The following is a 17,354-nucleotide window of genomic DNA, read 5'->3' as shown; positions in this document are numbered from 1 at the left end:
ACCATTAAAGGTGATGATTGCGGCTGTGCAGTAAGCCCAGTCCGCAATCCAACCCATATTTTATAATGAACCCAAACAGGGTATATAAAGCAACAACTTGTGTCTGTATCTAGCATTATACAACTATCTACTGAGGAAGGAACTTGTTTCCGAAACGCGTCTAGTGTGTATTGAGACCAGGCTACCGGTGCGTTTTTTTCCCAAAAACGCAAGAGGACTTTTCTTCAAACATATACCGCTGCAAAGATCTGTTCACCAAGAATCTACCAAGTGGACTGAAACTGTGCTGTTGCATCTGACACTGCCACAAACACAAGGTAAATCCTGCTGTGTTCACTCTCCCTGGCCTGACAAGCTCAGGCAATCACAGGCTCGGCTCAGCTATACCAGCTTCCGTCTGGCCTGACGGTGCAGGCGCCTACGTCACAAACCAGCGATCGACTGCTTGGCTGGACACGTGGGACGCTGAGCGAGCGGGTCTGATGGTTTGCTCCGCAAGGAACAAGTAAGTGGAGCCCCACAGATCGGAGAAAGTGTGGTAACTATCTGTCAGACGACATTTAAACACAGAGTCCCCCTTGTGGGAAATTTCAAGAAGGACAATCTTGAACTTTTGGTTCCAACTATTTGGCAAAACTGGTATTTATAATCATGGACATTTGAGCGGTTCATTAGATTATCCCTTGCAGCCTAACTCTAGCCATTAGGTATCATTCCTAGGAGTACTCCGGTTATATAGGTTTGTGCGAGAGCTCCGCACTGTTATACCTATCTACACATTCTGTTATGTTTGTATGCTGATACTGACACCAAGTCAGTTTGTATTTATTTAGTGTATTAATAAATTTTATGCAAAAATACTGTGAGTCAGCCTATATTATTATTATTAAATTAAAATATCATCTAGGTATATCACCACAAACCTGCCGATAAGATGACAAAAAATGTCATTAACGAAATGTTGGAAGACAGCAGGAGCATTGGTCAGACCGAAAGGCATGATTAGATTTTCATAATGCCCCTCAGGGGTGTTAAAAGCTGTCTTCCACTCATCCCCTTCCTTGATACGAATCAGATTGTAGGCCCCCCTAAGATCAAGTTTGGAGAACCACCTAGGCCCAACAGGGATCCGGAGGGTAATGTTCTGGAGCAACAACCAGGGAACACAGCTGCACAGCTCCAGTGGGTCAGTATAGAAGTCCAGGCAGGAAGCTCTATATCTGGCAACCAGAGAAGTGAGAGATGGGAATATAAGGAGGTTGGGATTGCTGGACAAGAAACAGCTGAGGAGGGGAAGCTACGGATCCCTGAGTGAGCCAAAAAGGATTGCAAGGCAAACCCAGAAAGCTACCATTAATAAACAGCACTGTCTTTAGACATAGAGCACGCAGCCACCCGCTGCGACTTCCTGACCCCGGGTATAACGGAGTCAGGTGTGGCTCTTGACACCCTCGTGACATGTTTCGTCTGGATCTTATGCAGACTTGGAAGATCCATGATGTGTTCCACAGGTCTTTACTGAAGAAATATGTGAAACCAGTGGAACCATCGCCATTGCCTCCTCCCCCTGTTCTGGTTGATGGAAATTTAGAGTTTGAGATCTCTAGGGTTCTCGACTCAAGAGGTCTTCGTGGTTCCCTTCAGTACCTGGTACACTGGAGGGGATACGGCCCTGAGGAGAGGATGTGAGTTCCGGCTGTGGATGTTAGTGCCAGCCAACTGGTGAGGGCTTTTCACAGATCCCACCCGGCGATGACGCCGTTATCAGCGTTACAATACCACTTCTATGTCTCCTTGAGAAAACACTTAGGGCGATGATGGAAGAGGAGGTGGCCCAGGAGGAGGAGGAGGAAGAGGGGTCATTTTTAGCACTTTCAGGCCAGTCTCTTAGAAGTGACTCAGAGGGAGGTTTTTTGCAACAGCAGAGGCCAGGTACAAATGTGGCCAGACTACTGGAGGACGAGGAGGACGAGGATGAGGAGGAGGTGGAGGAGGATGAGGATGAGGATGAAGCATGTTCACAGCAGGGTGGCACCCAACGCAGCTCGGGCCCATCACTGGTGCGTGGCTGGGGGGAAACGCAGGACGATGAAGATACGCCTCCCACAGAGGACAGCTTGTCCTTACCTCTGGGCAGCCTGGCACACATGAGCGACTACATGCTGCAGTGCCTGCGCAACGACAGCAGAGTTGCCCACATTTTAACGTGTGCGGACTACTGGGTTGCCACCCTGCTGGATCCCCGGTACAAAGACAATGTGCCCACCTTACTTCCTTCACTGGAGCGTGATAGGAAGATGCGCGAGTACAAGCGCACGTTGGTAGACGCGCTACTGAGAGCATTCCCAAATGTCACAGGGGAACAAGTGGAAGCCCAAGGCGAAGGCAGAGGAGGAGCAAGAGGTTGCCAACACAGCTGTGTCACGGCCAGCTCCTCTGAGGGCAGGGTTAGCATGGAAGACATGTGGAAAAGTTTTGTCACCACACCACAGCTAACTGCACCACCACCTGATACGGAACGTGTTAGCAGGAGGCAACATTTCACTAACATGGTGGAACAGTACGTGTGCACACCCCTCCACGTACTGACTGATGGTTCGGCCCCATTCAACTTCTGGGTCTCCAAATTGTCCACGTGGCCAGAGCTAGCTGTAACGGACCGTTTCAGCAGACAAGGGGTTAAAAATCTGTTTAGGCGATATGCCCCTTTTCTAAAAGACAGGCTCAGCTACTGCAGAACACCAAACTCCCGAACTGGATACAAAATAGCACTCCAAACTGGAACCTCACGAATAGCTGCTAGCAGACGAACAAGAATCAGCTTACACTCCTGGCAATCAGTCTCTAAGAGCATACAGGGGATCCCCCCAATAACGAAACAAGGCTCTGTGTTGAGGGTCAAGCAGTGGTCTGAGGTGCTGGCACACCCAGCCTGGTTTTTATTACAGTTGTTTGCAAATACAGGTCCGCCCACAGGGAGGTATAAAACAACCAAGCCCATCTGGTGTACAGGCCCCTAGGGGACCAGAATGAAGACTTGTGACATAGGACAGATATGCAGCACTGTAGGATACACAGAGACAATACATCCCCACAATGCATCATGGTTTCCTCCTCTCTGCCCTGGAGACACCCGAGGCGTAATCCAATTATCTCTCAAGACAAAGAGAAATCACCAATACACATGTGCAGACAACAGAACAGACATCACCCTTTAAACACACAATGGGACAATGGCACAATAGAAACACACCCAGCATTTTCCTCCCAAGCTGACAAGTTACACTTATTAGAAATTGTTACAACTTTGTGAGTTTACATTGGCCATACATATAACTTACATCAATTTAAACAGTATAACTTGGGGACAAACCTATCCAAAATTCACTTGAATCGGTTCAGGGGTTTAAAAGTTAGTATGGGCCATAATCCTGAGGCAAGAGGCCAGCAGCCATGCCCCTCCAAAACCCAGTGGCGAGGTTGGTTTCGCCACACTAGCCTTTTATGCCTTGGAGGTGCTGGCCTGCCCGGCGGCCAGCGTTTTGTCTGAACGTGTATTCAGCACGGCAGGGGGCGAAATTACAGACAAATGCAGGCGCCTGTCTACAGCCAATGTGGACAAGCTGACGTTCATAAAAATGAACCAAGCATGGATCCCGCCGGACCTGTCCATCCTTTGTGCAGATTAGACATTTATAACTACCTCCCCTTAACCATATATTATTGTACTCCAGGGCACTTCCTCATTCAATCCTTTTTTTTATTTTCATTTTAGCATTATATTGCGGGGCAACCCAAAGTTGAATGAACCTCTCCTCTGTCTGGGTGCCGGGGCGTAAATATCTGACAATGGCCTGTTCCAGTGTTGGGTGACGTGAAGCCTGATTCTCTGCTATGACATGAAGCCTGATTCTCTGCTATGACATGAAGCCTGATTCTCTGCTATGACATGAAGCCTGATTCTCTGCTATGGGACCTCTCTCCTCTGTCTGGGTGCCGATGCCTAAATATCTGACAATGGCCTGTTCCAGTGGTGGGTGACGTGAAGCCTGATTCTCTGCTATGCCATGAAGCCTGATTCTCTGCTATGGGACCTCTCTCCTCTGTCTGGGTGCCGTGGCCTAAATATCTTACAATGGCCTGTTCCAGTGTTGGGTGACATGAAGCCTGATTCTCTGCTATGACATGAAGCCTGATTCTCTGCTATGACTTGAAGCCTGATTCTCTGCTATGACTTGAAGCCTGATTCTCTGCTATGACATGAAGCCTGATTCTCTGCTATAGGACCTCTCTCCTCTGTCTGGGTGGCGGGGCCTAAATATATGACAATGGCCTGTTCCAGTGGTGGGTGACGTGAAGCCTGATTCTCTGCTATGCCATGAAGCCTGATTCTCTGCTATGGGACCTCTCTCCTCTGTCTGGGTGTCGGGGCCTAAATATCTGACAATGGCCTGTTCCAGTGTTGGGTGACGTGAAGCCTGATTCTCTGCTATGACTTGAAGCCTGATTCTCTGCTATGACTTGAAGCCTGATTCTCTGCTATGACATGAAGCCTGATTCTCTGCTATGGGACCTCTCTCCTCTGTCTGGGTGTCGGGGCCTAAATATCTGACAATGGCCTGTTCCAGTGGTGGGTGACGTGAAGCCTGATTCTCTGCTATGACATGAAGCCTGATTCTCTGCCATGAGACCTCTCTCCAATTGATATTTTTAATTTTAATTTATTTTATTTTTATTCATTTCCCTATCCACATTTGTTTGCAGGGGATTTACCTACATTTTGCTGCCTTTTGCAGCCCTCTGGCTCTTTCCTGGGCTATTTTACAGCCTTTTTAGTGCCGAAAAGTTCGGGTCCCCATTGACTTCAATTGGGTTCGGGGCGAAGTTCGGGTCGAGTTCGGATCCCGAACCCGAACATTTCCGGGAAGTTTGGCCGAACTTCTTGAACCCGAACATCCAGGTGTTCGCTCAACTCTAGTTCTGAACCTTAGCACAACCTGCATGACCAGGCATCTACATGCAAGACACGGGCTGCAGTGGAGTAAGCACATTCAAAACCAAGAAAGGGCTCATGCCCCTCTTGCTCCCTCTTCTGCTGCTGCCTCGGCCTCTTCCTCCGACTCTGAAGGAACGTTGGCACCTGCCGCCCAGCAAACAGAGGATGTGCCACCAACAACACCACCTTAGTCACCAAGCATCTCCACCATGTCACACGGAAGCGTTCAGCTCTCCATCTCACAAACCTTTGAGAGAAAGCGTAAATTCCCACCTAGCCACCCTCGATCCCTGGCCCTGAATGCCAGGATTTCTAAACTACTGGCCTTTGAAATGCTGTCATTCAGGCTGGTGGAGACGGACAGCTTCAAACAGCTCATGCCGCTTGCTGTCCCACAATACGTCGTTCCCAGCCGCCACTACTTCTCCAGGAGAGCCGTGCCCTCCCTGCACAACCAAGTATCGGATAAAATCAAGTGTGCACTGCGCAACGCCATCTGTGGCAAGGTCCACCTAACCAGAGATACGTGGACCAGAAAGCACGGCCAGGGACGCTATATCTCCCTAACTGCACACTGGGTAAATGTAGTGGCGGCTGGGCCCCAGGCGGAGAGCTGTTTGGCGCACGTCCTTCCGCCGCCAAGGATCGCAGGGCATCATTCTTTGCCTCCTGTTGCCTCCTCTTCCTACTCGGTTTCCTGGGACTAGCCGGTTTGACGCACATCCCTTTCCTGACGCATGTGCTGAATTTGGTGGTGCAGGAATTCATTCACAACTACCCCGACATGTCAGAGCTGCTGCATAAAGTGCGGGCCGTCTGTGCGCGCTTCCGGCGTTCTCTTCCTGCCGCCGATCGGCTGTCTGCTCTACAGCGTAACTTCGGCCTTCTCGCTCACCACCTCATATGCGACGTGCCTACCAGGTGGAACTCCACCTTGCACATGCTGGAGAGACTGTGCGAGCAGCAGCAGGCCATAGTGGAGTTTCAGCTGCAGCACGCACGGGTGAGTCGCACTGTGGAACAGCACCACTTCAGCACCAATGACTGGGCCTCCATGCGAGACCTGTGTGCCCTGTTGCGCTGTTTTGATTACTTCACCAACATGGCCAGTGGCGATGACACCGTTATCAGCGTTACAATACCACTTCTATGTCTCCTTGAGAAAACACTTAGGGCAATGATAGAAGAGGATGTGGCCGAGGACGAGGAGGGGGAAGAGGGATCATCTCTAACACTTTCAGGCCAGTCTTTTAGAAGTGGCTCAGAAAGAGGATTTTTGTAACAGCAGAGGCCATGTACAAATTTGGCCAGCCAGGGCCCACTACTGGATGACGAGGAGGAGTATGATGAGGAGGAGGATGGGGATGAAGCATGTTCACAGGGGTGGCATCCAACGCAGCTCGGGCCCATCACTGGTGCGTGGCTGGGGGGATACGGAGGACGCAGACGATACGCCTCCCACAGAGGACAGCTTGTCCTTACCTCTGGGCAGCCTGGCACACGGGTGCAACTACATGCTGCAGTGCCTGCGCCCACATTTTAACGTGTGCTGACTACTGGGTGGCCACCCTGCTGGATCCCCGTTACAAAGACAATGTGCCGTCCTTAATTCCCTCACTGGAGCGTGATCGGAAGATGCGCGACTACAGGCGCACACTGGTAGACTCGATCCTGAGAGCATTCCCGACTGACGCCGGGGGACAAGTGGAAGCACAAGGCAAAGGCAGGGGAGGAGGAAGAGGTCGCCAACGCAGCTGTGTCAGCGCCAGCACCTCAGAAGGCAGGGTTAGCATGGCCGACATGTGGAAAAGCTTTGTCACCTCGCCGCAACAACAGGCCCCAACTGCTGATATGGAGCGTGTTAGCAGGAGGCAGCATTTGAACAACATGGTGGAACAGTACCTGTGCATACGCCTACACGTGCTGACTGATGGTTCTCCCCCATTCAACTTCTGGGTCTCCAAATTGTCCACATGGCCAGAGCTTGCCCTGTATGCCTTGGAGGTGCTGGACTGCCCTGCAGCCAGTGTTCTCTCTGAACGTGTATTTAGCACGGCAGGAGGCGTCATTACAGACAGATGCAATCGCCTGTCCACAGCCAACGTGGACAAGCTCACGTTCATTAAAATGATCAAGGCTTGGATCCCTCAGGAACTGTCTGTACCTTGTGCAGAATAGACAGTTCTAACAGCCTCAACCATCCATCCTTGTACTCAAGTGCACTTATTCCTTTTTTTTTTTTATATGTCCCAATATTTTGTGGGATACCCCTATGTAAAAATGCAAAATAACACACATCTGTGTTGACTACCTATTCCTCCTTCGCCGCCGCTTCTACCTAGACCGCCACGTGAGCATACACGGCCACATCCACCCATTCACCGCCTCCTCAACCTCTTCCTCCTACATCATTCCTAATTATTATTTTTTTAAGGTCTTTTATGTTTTTTTTTATTCATGTCCCTATCCACATTTGTTTGCAGAGCATTTGCCGTGCTCTTAAGCACATTTTGCTACCTTTTGCAGCCCTCTAGCTGTTTCCAGGGCTATTTTAGAGCCATTTTAGTGTCTAAAAGTTCGGGTCTCCATTGACTTTAATGTGGTTCGGGTTCAGGGTCATGTTCGGGTCCCGAACCCAAACTTTTTTTTTTTAAGTTCGGCCGAACCTGCTGAACCCGAATATCCAGGTGTCCGCTCAACTCTAGTCATTTGATCTATGATTTGTCTGATGTGCAATAAAATATACAGTATATACACAATGTAATGAATGTTTCATGGATATGTGTTCCTCGTGTACAGTATTTCCTTATTAAATCATGTATGGTATTGTTTAATATGCCATTCATGTAATTTAACAGGTTGACTTTTTACAATTATAATGTTATATAATATAATTATATATAGTATATTTCTAATTCATAATTATAGTGTAGTAAACAGCAATAAAATAGGTATAAATAAATAGGTATATGGCTCTTTAACCCCTTGAAGCGCAGAGATTTATAAATACATTCTGACATAACTGCTATAGCAGAGATTTGAAAATATACAGTATGCTGTTGTCACAGTGGAGATTTATGGACACATTTTGTCTTAACTGCTACAGGTACAGTATAGTGGAGATACAGTATATAGATACAGGCTGCTGTAATTGCCAGAGCGGAGAATTATTACCTTTACAGTGTCAATTCTTACAACAGAAAGTTATTGACACGCCTGCTGAAAGTAACCCTAACCCTGACCTCCAGTCCGACTGCACATTAACCCTTTCACCCCTTTTCCTTTAAAATAAATATAGGGGAAAGTGCTATAATAGTTTAGATTTGGGCAGGCACAGAACCGGTCTCTCCGTAGATTGTTCCCCTTAGGTTCACTTTAGTTCACTTATGTACTATGCGCTCACGCGAGTCTGATGGGAGCGCTAGCGATGCTACGTCTGTATATTAGTAAAGAATTTCTATAGTGTTCTACTGGTCCTAGCAAAGTAGCCTACAAAATAGATAACTAAAATTACATACTTTGTGACAGGCCTAGATGAACAGATTTCCATATTTTCTTCCCTTGTAATCATTGATGGAAAGCACTAACCAAGCACTGACTGTGTAAATAAGTCCTTAGTCTTTTTCTTGAGGAAAATGATCAAATATGACGTCTGCGAGAGGCAAAATTTTACATCAAATTTTAGGATTAAAATATAATTTGAAGGTGATATTAGAGTCAGGTGTTTTCAATCAATGGAATAACAATCAGGTGTGAGTGGGCAACCTGTTTTATTTAAAGAACATAGATCTATATGATCTGATCTTCACAACACATGTTTGTGGAAGTGTTTCATGGCACAAACTCAGAAGAAGAGTTGTTGATGCTTATCAGGCTGGAAAAGATTACAAAACCATCTCTACAGCGTTTTGGACTTCACAGACAGATTGTGTAGAAATTAAGAAAATGCAAGACCATTACTAGCCTCCCCACGATTAGTTGACTAACAAAAATCATGCCAAAAGCAAGTTGTGTAATAGACTGCAAGGTCACAAAGAACCTAAGGTATCCTCTAAGGAACTAAAGGCCTTTCTCACATTAACTAATGTTAATGTTTATGAGCTCACCATCAGGAGGACACTGAACAACAATGGTGTGCATGGCAGGATTTCAAGGAGAAAGCCACTGGTTTCCAAATGAAACATTGCTGCCTGTCTGCAATTTGCTGAAGATCACCCGGGACAATGTTTTGTGGATGGATGGGACCAATAATATAACTTTTTGGATTAAATGTGAAGTGTTACGTTTGGAGAAAGGAAAATACCACATTCCAGCATAAAATCCTAATACAATCTGTGGTATTTGGGCCTGTTTTGCTGCATCTGGGCCAGGCCATTCTGCCATCATTGGAACAATGATTTCTGAATAATACCAGCAAATTCTAAAGGAAATGTTAGGACATCTATCCATCAGCTGAATCTCAATAGAATGCTGGTCATGCAGCAGGGCAACGAACCTAAGCCTACAAGTCATTCTGCTAACGGATGACTTTAATCCAATAGAAATGCTGTGGAAGGAACTGAAGCAAAAAGTTCATGGGAGGAAACCCATAAGCCTATCAACATAACAGAGTTTAAGCTTTTTTTGTTCAGCTGTTTTGTGAATCATTTGTTCAATTTAGTTCAATCTTTATTTACTTTTAGAACTTGTGTGAAAATCTGATGTAGTTTTAGATCAAATGTTTGCAGAAATATGACAATTCTGAAGGGTTCAGAAACTGTCAAAAACCCCTGTATAGACCCAAAGCATGCAAATGCTTTACTTAAAGTATAACTTAATTCTTAAGCATTTTACTAAGACCAAAATATGCCTGTAACAAGTCAGATAGGCAGGGTGATGGATAGTGCTCATTAGGTCACATGTCCATAGTCAGGTATGAGTTAATGACAAGAGGCGGCTGGAAGCCTCTGCATGTTACACACAGGCATCTTCTGCAGACTGAAGACAGATTCTGCTTAGCAACCCTGTTAGAACTTTGCTAAGAAGACTCTTTTGCACTGTTATCTAGTATAGAGAAACATATTTCCCTAATAAAACACATTACAAAAATGTCTATATTAAAAATAAATTGAAACAGTTACTAACAGTACTGTATTTTAATTGGGCATTTTCCATTCTATTTATGCTTGTCACATCATAATCTGGTTATTCTATGCATGGGAGGCTATAGGGGTGCAGAGGTAGCAGTTGCATCTGGGCACTAGTCTCTCTGCCACATAAGACATGGCACATGGTATGTAATTAGAGGAGATGTTACAAAGTTTGTATTAAAGCCCCAAAGCTTAAATTTACACCTTTCATCATGTCTAATTTGTGAGCATTATTTTACTCTTATTCAATAGCAGAAGTCAATCTACTCAATAAATTCCACACATATATTTAGAGGTGCATGTACATGAAGTTTACCTTTTGTAACATATTACTGGTCTGTATAAATAAACATGTACTGTATAGAATGCCTCATTCACACGGCCGTTGTTTTGGTCTGCATTCACTTCCATAAGGCTTCAAAAGATGCGTACAGCACACGCCATTCGTGGCCCTGCAAAAAATATAGAACATGTCCTATTCTTGTCCGTTTTGCAGACAAGAATAGGCATTTATATTATGGGCGGCCCGTTCTGCAAATTGCGGCAAGCACGTGTTTTGTGGATCCGCAATTTGCGGACCTTAAAACACGGTGTGGCCGTGTTTATGAGGCCTAATTGTTTTACCAGTTTTCTTTTGTAGGGTTGACTTTCTTTATATTGTAATTATAAGTATGCTTTCCACATAAAACTCATGCATGTATTTATTTATTATATTTAACTATAAAGGTGAAGAAACTGAAAAAAATAAAACTTTGAAAAGTGATCTTGCTAAAGCCAAAGAAGATCTGAGACTTGTTTTGAGGAAAATGAGGGAATATCAGGTACTAATTTAATCTCTTAATCTTAGAATTACTGTATTTGTAGTGTTAACTAGAGATGAGCGAATTTCTAAAATATTTCATTCGACCGTTTGCCAAATTTTCTGAAAAGATTTGATTCGATTTGAATTTATTTGTGGCGAATCGCATAAAAAAAAAAACAGCTATTTCGTGGCTGCAGAGAGCCTGTACAGTGGTGTAGAACACTGTTCCTTGCAGTAACATGCATAGGGAGTCTTCTGTGGTAGTGAAACAATACTGTAAGTCAGTATGACACACAGATGACAGGCGTCGCTCATAGAATCACTGCACACTTCACTTATTTGGGCAGTTATGGGGCCAAAACTGACCAAATAACTCAATTGTGAACTCAGCCTTACAGGTCAATGTTAGCGTCAAAAAGAAGCGCACTGCTTTTACACCATCGGCAGCTGATTCCACATAGATGTCTACAGAACCTGTTCTAGTAAACACTTATACAAGTAGAGCCCCCTGACAGAGTGGAGAGGGTGTCAGCAGTAAGTTTGTTTTGACATCACAGATTATTTTGCCCTTCCTCTAAACCGTCAGAACAATTACCCCCCAAAATACAGATCCTGTCTGCTGAGAATCCGCCTTCACTTGGTCAGCATTTGGTCAGCAATCCATCAGTATTGCTAAAGCCAAAAAAAAAAACAGGAGTGAGATCCAAAACAGAGGACACATAAATGGCACATTTGCAAGTCTTCTGTGTTTTGTACCCACTCCTGCTTTACCAAATAATAAGCCAATTCTGATGCAAAATAGGGACCATGTCATACAGGCCTTACAGCTACTACATAGACAGGATCCGTTGTGCGTCTAATTTTTCCTTACTTTTGACAGATCAGAAGGGTCAAATGAATGATGATGTCAACCAGGCCAAAAATGACAAAATAGTGGCCCAGTCATGGAGTGGGGAGGGTGGGAACAGCATTAAAAGTCCACATAGTGTCCCAATGACATAGTGGTGAGGTGGAAGCAGCATGAGGAGACCACAGAGTGGCCCAGTGACATAGTAGTGAGGTGGCAGCAGCATGAAGAGACCATATAGTGGCCCAGTGACATAGTGGAGAGGTGGAAGCGGCATGAGGAGACCACATAGTGGCCCAGTGACATAGTGTTGAGGTAGCAGCAGCATGAGGAGACCACAGTGTGGCCCGGTGACATAGTGGTGAGGTGGCAGCAGCATGAGGAGACCACAGAGTGGTGATTTGGCAGCAGCATGAGGAGACCACAGAGTGGTGAAGTTACAGCAGCATGGGGAGACCACAGAGTGGCCCAGAGACAGAGTCGTGACTTGGCAGTAGTATGACGAGACCAGAGTGGCAAGATGACACAATGTGGAGGTGGCAGCAGCATGAAGAGACCACAAAGTGGCACAATGACATAGTGTGGAGGTGGCAACAGCAGCATGAGGAGACCTGAGTGATGAGGTGGCAGCAGCATCAGGAGACCACAGTGACCCGATGACAGAGTGAGGAGGTGGGTTGCAATAACAGTACCCGCTGACAATGGTGGGTGTAATAAGGAGCACTTGGCATCAGATGTGTGGCATCAGGCGGGTGGCAGTATCAGAATAGTAGCTGACACAGCTACCCAGAATAAACCGGTCTCTTTTGTCAAGGTTTGGGTGAGGCAGCATGGATGATCTAATCTGATGCATCAGGCATTGGTGGGTGAAAATCCTGGCTGATCAATGCCCGATTCATCTTGACAGTCTCTCCACATTTTGGGTGGACAAGAGAGTTCTCCTTGGGGTAACTATGGCCCCTGCCGCACTAAACACCCGCTCTGATGCCACACTACTGGCTGGGCAGGACAGCTTTTCCAGGGCAAACTCGGCCAGTTGCGGCCACAAATTGAGTTTGGCTGCCCAGTAGTCCAGAGGATTTTCGATGTGGGGTGGCAGGGTGCCTGTCCAAGTATGCTACCACCTGCTGGTTCAGGTTCTGCTCCAGGTCTAGCTGCTGGTGAGTAGTTTCTTCACTAGGCGGCTGAAGAAAGCTGCTCATCAGCGACTCTAGACACAAGCTGCTACTGATAGAGCTGGTACTGCTTCTACCCCCCATCCCGCTACAGTGTAGCGGTTAGGGGAGGAAAAGACCGCAGGGCAGGATTCAAATACAGTACAGCAAACAAGGAGGCTTAAGCAGATACCGGCTTTATTAAACGGTAAAATATAATGGCCAGAACATCGGATTAACAGTATTGTGCCGATGCACCAGAGGCACAATCGACAAATGACAGAAACAGAATAAACAGGTTTACATAAATTTACAGGAAGGATAACTGAACTTTGCATCCAAACAAAATGTGCTCTAAACAGCAAACACATAAAAAATGAAAGCTACTCTCCTCTAATTTTCTGCTGTCTGCCCCTGCTAACCAAGGCACGTTTCTAAAACACACTGACTAAGTCTCCTGCTCTATTTCCTACCACAGATTAGCACCGGAGCACACTCACAGTTCTGCAGGTAGCTGCTTGTCTTGGTCTGGCATGTGAAGGCAGGTGCAGTCTGGCTCCTGATCCGGTCACTTGCTTGTCCCAGCACAGTCTTTTCCTCTCTCTCTCTAGATTGCAGGTGCAGGCATCCACCTAGTTCAGCTCTTACAGGAGTAACCCGTCCTGTCACTGGTCTCTGAATTGAACACTTTGCTCCTCTGGAACACACTTTGCAGTCTCTGATCTTTCCCACAGCAGCCATGAAAAATCACTTTATAGTCCCTGTAGCTCTGTCCCACAACAGCAGACTCTCTCTGTATACCTCAGCAAGGACACAGCACTCCAGCTCCCTCTGCCCAGGAACTTCAACTCCTCCTACATCCTCTGGAACAAACAACTTTCATTTCTCACTTACTCAACGACACAGTGGCCTCCTGTGGCCGGAGGAAGACATCACAATCTGTGTGAAACCTTATCATTAGCAGTACAGCACAATGTAAATTGGTGCTTCTAGGGGCTGACCCTTACATGCCTCCCCACTTAAAGGTGGCCGTCTTTGGCCTTGCTATATACAGTTGCAAGAAAAAGTATGTGAACCCTTTGGAATGATATGGATTTCTGCACAAATTAGTCATAAAATGTGATCTGATGTTCATCTAAGTCACAACAATAGACAATCACAGTCTGCTTAAACTAATAACACACAAAGAATTAACCACCTCCCGTCACACTGCGGCGCTCCCAGGTCATACTAACGCCAATAGGCGTCATCTCGCGTGAGCCGAGATTTCATGTGAACGCGCGCATACAGGCGTGCGCGTTCACAGGATCGGAAGGTGAGCGAATGGATCTACAGCCTGCCAGCGGCGATCGTTCGCTGGCAGGCTGTAGATGCGATATTTTTTTTAACCCCTAACAGGTATATTAGACGCTGTTTTGATAACAGTGTCTAATATACCTGCTACCTGGTCCTCTGGTGGTCCCTTTTGCTTGGATCGACCACCAGAGGACACAGGCAGCTCAGTAATAAGTAGCACCAAACACCACTACACTACACTACACCCCCCCTGTCACTTATTAACCCCTTATTAACCCCTGATCACCCCATATAGACTCCCTGGTCACCCCCCTGTCATTGATCACCCCCCTGTAAGGCTCCATTCAGACGTCCGTATGTTTTTTACAGTTCCACGGATACATGGATCGGATCCGCAAAACACATACGGACATCTGAATGGAGCCTTACAGGGGGGTGATCAATGACAAGAGGGTGATCACCCCATATAGACTCGCTGATCACCCCCCTGTCATTGATCACCCCCCTGTCATTGATCACCCCCCTGTAAGGCTCCATTCAGACGGCCATATGTTTTTTATGTATCCACGGATACATGGATCGGATCCGAAAAACACATACGGACATCTGAATGGAGCCTTACAGGGGGGTGATCACCCCATATAGACTCCCTGATCACTCCCCTGTCATTGATCACCCCCCTGTCATTGATCACCCCCCTGTAAGGCTCCATTCAGACGTCCGTATGTGTTTTGCGGATCCGATCCATGTATCCGTGGATCCGTAAAAAACATATGGACGTCTGAATGGAGCCTTTCAGGGGGGTGATCAATGACAGGGGGGTGATCACCCCATATACACTCCCTGATCACCCCCCTGTCATTGATCACCCCCCTGTAAGGCTCCATTCAGACGGCCAAATGTTTTTTACGTATCCACGGATACATGGATCGGATCCGCAAAACACATACGGACGTCTGAATGGAGCCTTACAGGGGGGTGATCAATGACAGGGGGGGTAATCACCCCATATAGACTCCCAGATCAGCCCCCTGTCATTGATCACCCCCCTGTAAGGCTCCATTCAGACGTCCGTATGTGTGTTGCGGATCCGATCTATGTATCCGTGGATCCGTAAAAAACATATGGACGTCTGAATGGAGCCTTTCAGGGGGGTGATCACCCCATATACACTCCCTGATCACCCCCCTGTCATTGATCACCCCCCTGTAAGGCTCCATTAAGAATTTTTTTTGGCACAAGTTAGCGGAAATTTATTTTTTGTTTTTTTCTTACAAAGTCTCATATTCCACTAACTTGTGTCAAAAAATAAAATCTCACATGAACTCACCATTCCCCTCACGGAATCCAAATGCATAAAATTTTTTAGACATTTATATTCCAGACTTCTTCTCACGCTTTAGGGCCCCTAAAATGCATGGGCAGTATAAATACCCCACATGTGACCCCATTTCGGAAAGAAGACACCCCAAGGTATTCCGTGAGGGGCATATTGAGTCCATGAAAGATAGAAATTTTTGTCCCAAATTACCGGAAAGGGAGACTTTGTGAGATAAAACAAAAAAAATCAATTTCCGCTAACTAAAAAAATTCTATAAACTCGCCATGCCCCTCATTTAATAACTTTGGGTGTCTTCTTTCCAAAATGGGGTCACATGTGGGGTATTTATACTGCCCTGGCATTTTAGTGGCCCTAAAGCGTGAGAAAAAGTCTGGGATCCAAATGTCTAAAAATGCCCTCCTAAAAGGAATTTGGGCCCCTTTGCGCATCTAGGCTGCAAAAAAGTGTCACACCTCTGGTATCGCCGTACTCAGGAGAAGTTGGGCAATGTGTTTTGGGGTGTCATTTTACATATACCCATGCTGGGTGAGATAAATATCTTGGTCAAATGCCAACTTTGTATAAATAAATGGGAAAAGTTGTCTTTTGCCGAGATATTTCTCTCACCCAGCATGGGTATATGTAAAATGACACCCCAAAACACATTCCCCAACTTCTCCTGAGTACGACGATACCAGATGTGTGACACTTTTTTTCAGCCTAGATGGGCAAAGGGGCCCACATTCCAAAGAGCACCTTTAGGATTTCACAGGTCATTTTTTACACATTTTGATTTCAACCTACTTCCCACACATTAGGGCCCCTAAATTGCCAGGGCAGTATAACTACCCCACAAGTGACCCCATTTTGGAAAGAAGACACCCTAAGGTATTCCGTGAGGGGCATGGCGAGTTCCTAGAATTTTTTTTTTTTGTCACCTAGGCTGCAAAAAAGTGTCACACATCTGGTATCGCCATACTCAGGAGAAGTTGGGCAATGTGTTTTGGGATGTCATTTTACATATACCCATGCTGGGTGAGATAAATATCTCGGCAAAAGACAACTTTTCCCATTTTTTTATACAAAGTTGGCATTTGACCGAGATATTTATCTCACCCAGCATGGGTATATGTAAAATGACACCCCAAAACACATTGCCCAACTTCTCCTGAGTACGGCGATACCAGATGTGACACTTTTTTGCAGCCTAGGTGGGCAAAGGGGCCCACATTCCAAAGAGCACCTTTAGGATTTCACAGGTCATTTTTTACACATTTTGATTTCAAACTACTTACCACACAATAGGGCCCCTAAAATGCCAGGGCAGTATAACTACCCCACAAGTGACCCCATTTTGGAAAGAAGACACCCCAAGGTATTTCGTGATGGGCATAGTGAGTTCATGGAAGTTTTTATTTTTTGTCACAAGTTAGTGGAATATGAGACTTTGTAAGAAAAAAAAAATCAGCATTTTCCGCAAACTTTTGACAAAAGTTCTATGAACTCACTATGCCCATCAGCAAATACCTTAGGGTGTCTACTTTCCGAAATGGGGTAATTTGTGGGGTTTTTCTACTGTCTGGGCATTGTAGAACCTCAGGAAACATGACAGGTGCTCAGAAAGTCAGAGCTGCTTCAAAAAGCGGAAATTCACATTTTTGTACCATAGTTTGTAAACGCTATAGCTTTTACTCAAACCATTTTTTTTTTATCAAAGACATGTAGAACAATAAATTTTGAGAAAAATTTATATATGGATGTCGTTTTTTTTAAAAATATTTACAACTGAAAGTGAAAAATGTTATTTTT

General features: G+C 45.8%; 1 protein-coding gene across 1 annotated transcript in view; it reads left to right on the top strand.

The window, feature by feature from the left end:
- Positions 1–17,354, top strand: part of LOC120979810 (myomegalin-like) — a 245,000-nt gene that overhangs the window by 116,414 nt on the left and 111,232 nt on the right. Inside the window, exon 8 of the mRNA XM_040408766.1 lies at positions 10,852–10,946. Within this exon, the coding sequence (XP_040264700.1) occupies positions 10,852–10,946 (95 nt within the window). The remainder of the gene's footprint in view (positions 1–10,851; positions 10,947–17,354) is intronic.

Source organism: Bufo bufo, chromosome 9 (assembly GCF_905171765.1).
Source record: "Bufo bufo chromosome 9, aBufBuf1.1, whole genome shotgun sequence".
Classification (NCBI taxonomy): Eukaryota; Metazoa; Chordata; class Amphibia; order Anura; family Bufonidae; genus Bufo; species Bufo bufo.
Note: the sequence above shows the minus strand (reverse complement) of the source record. Positions and strands in the feature narration are given on the sequence as shown.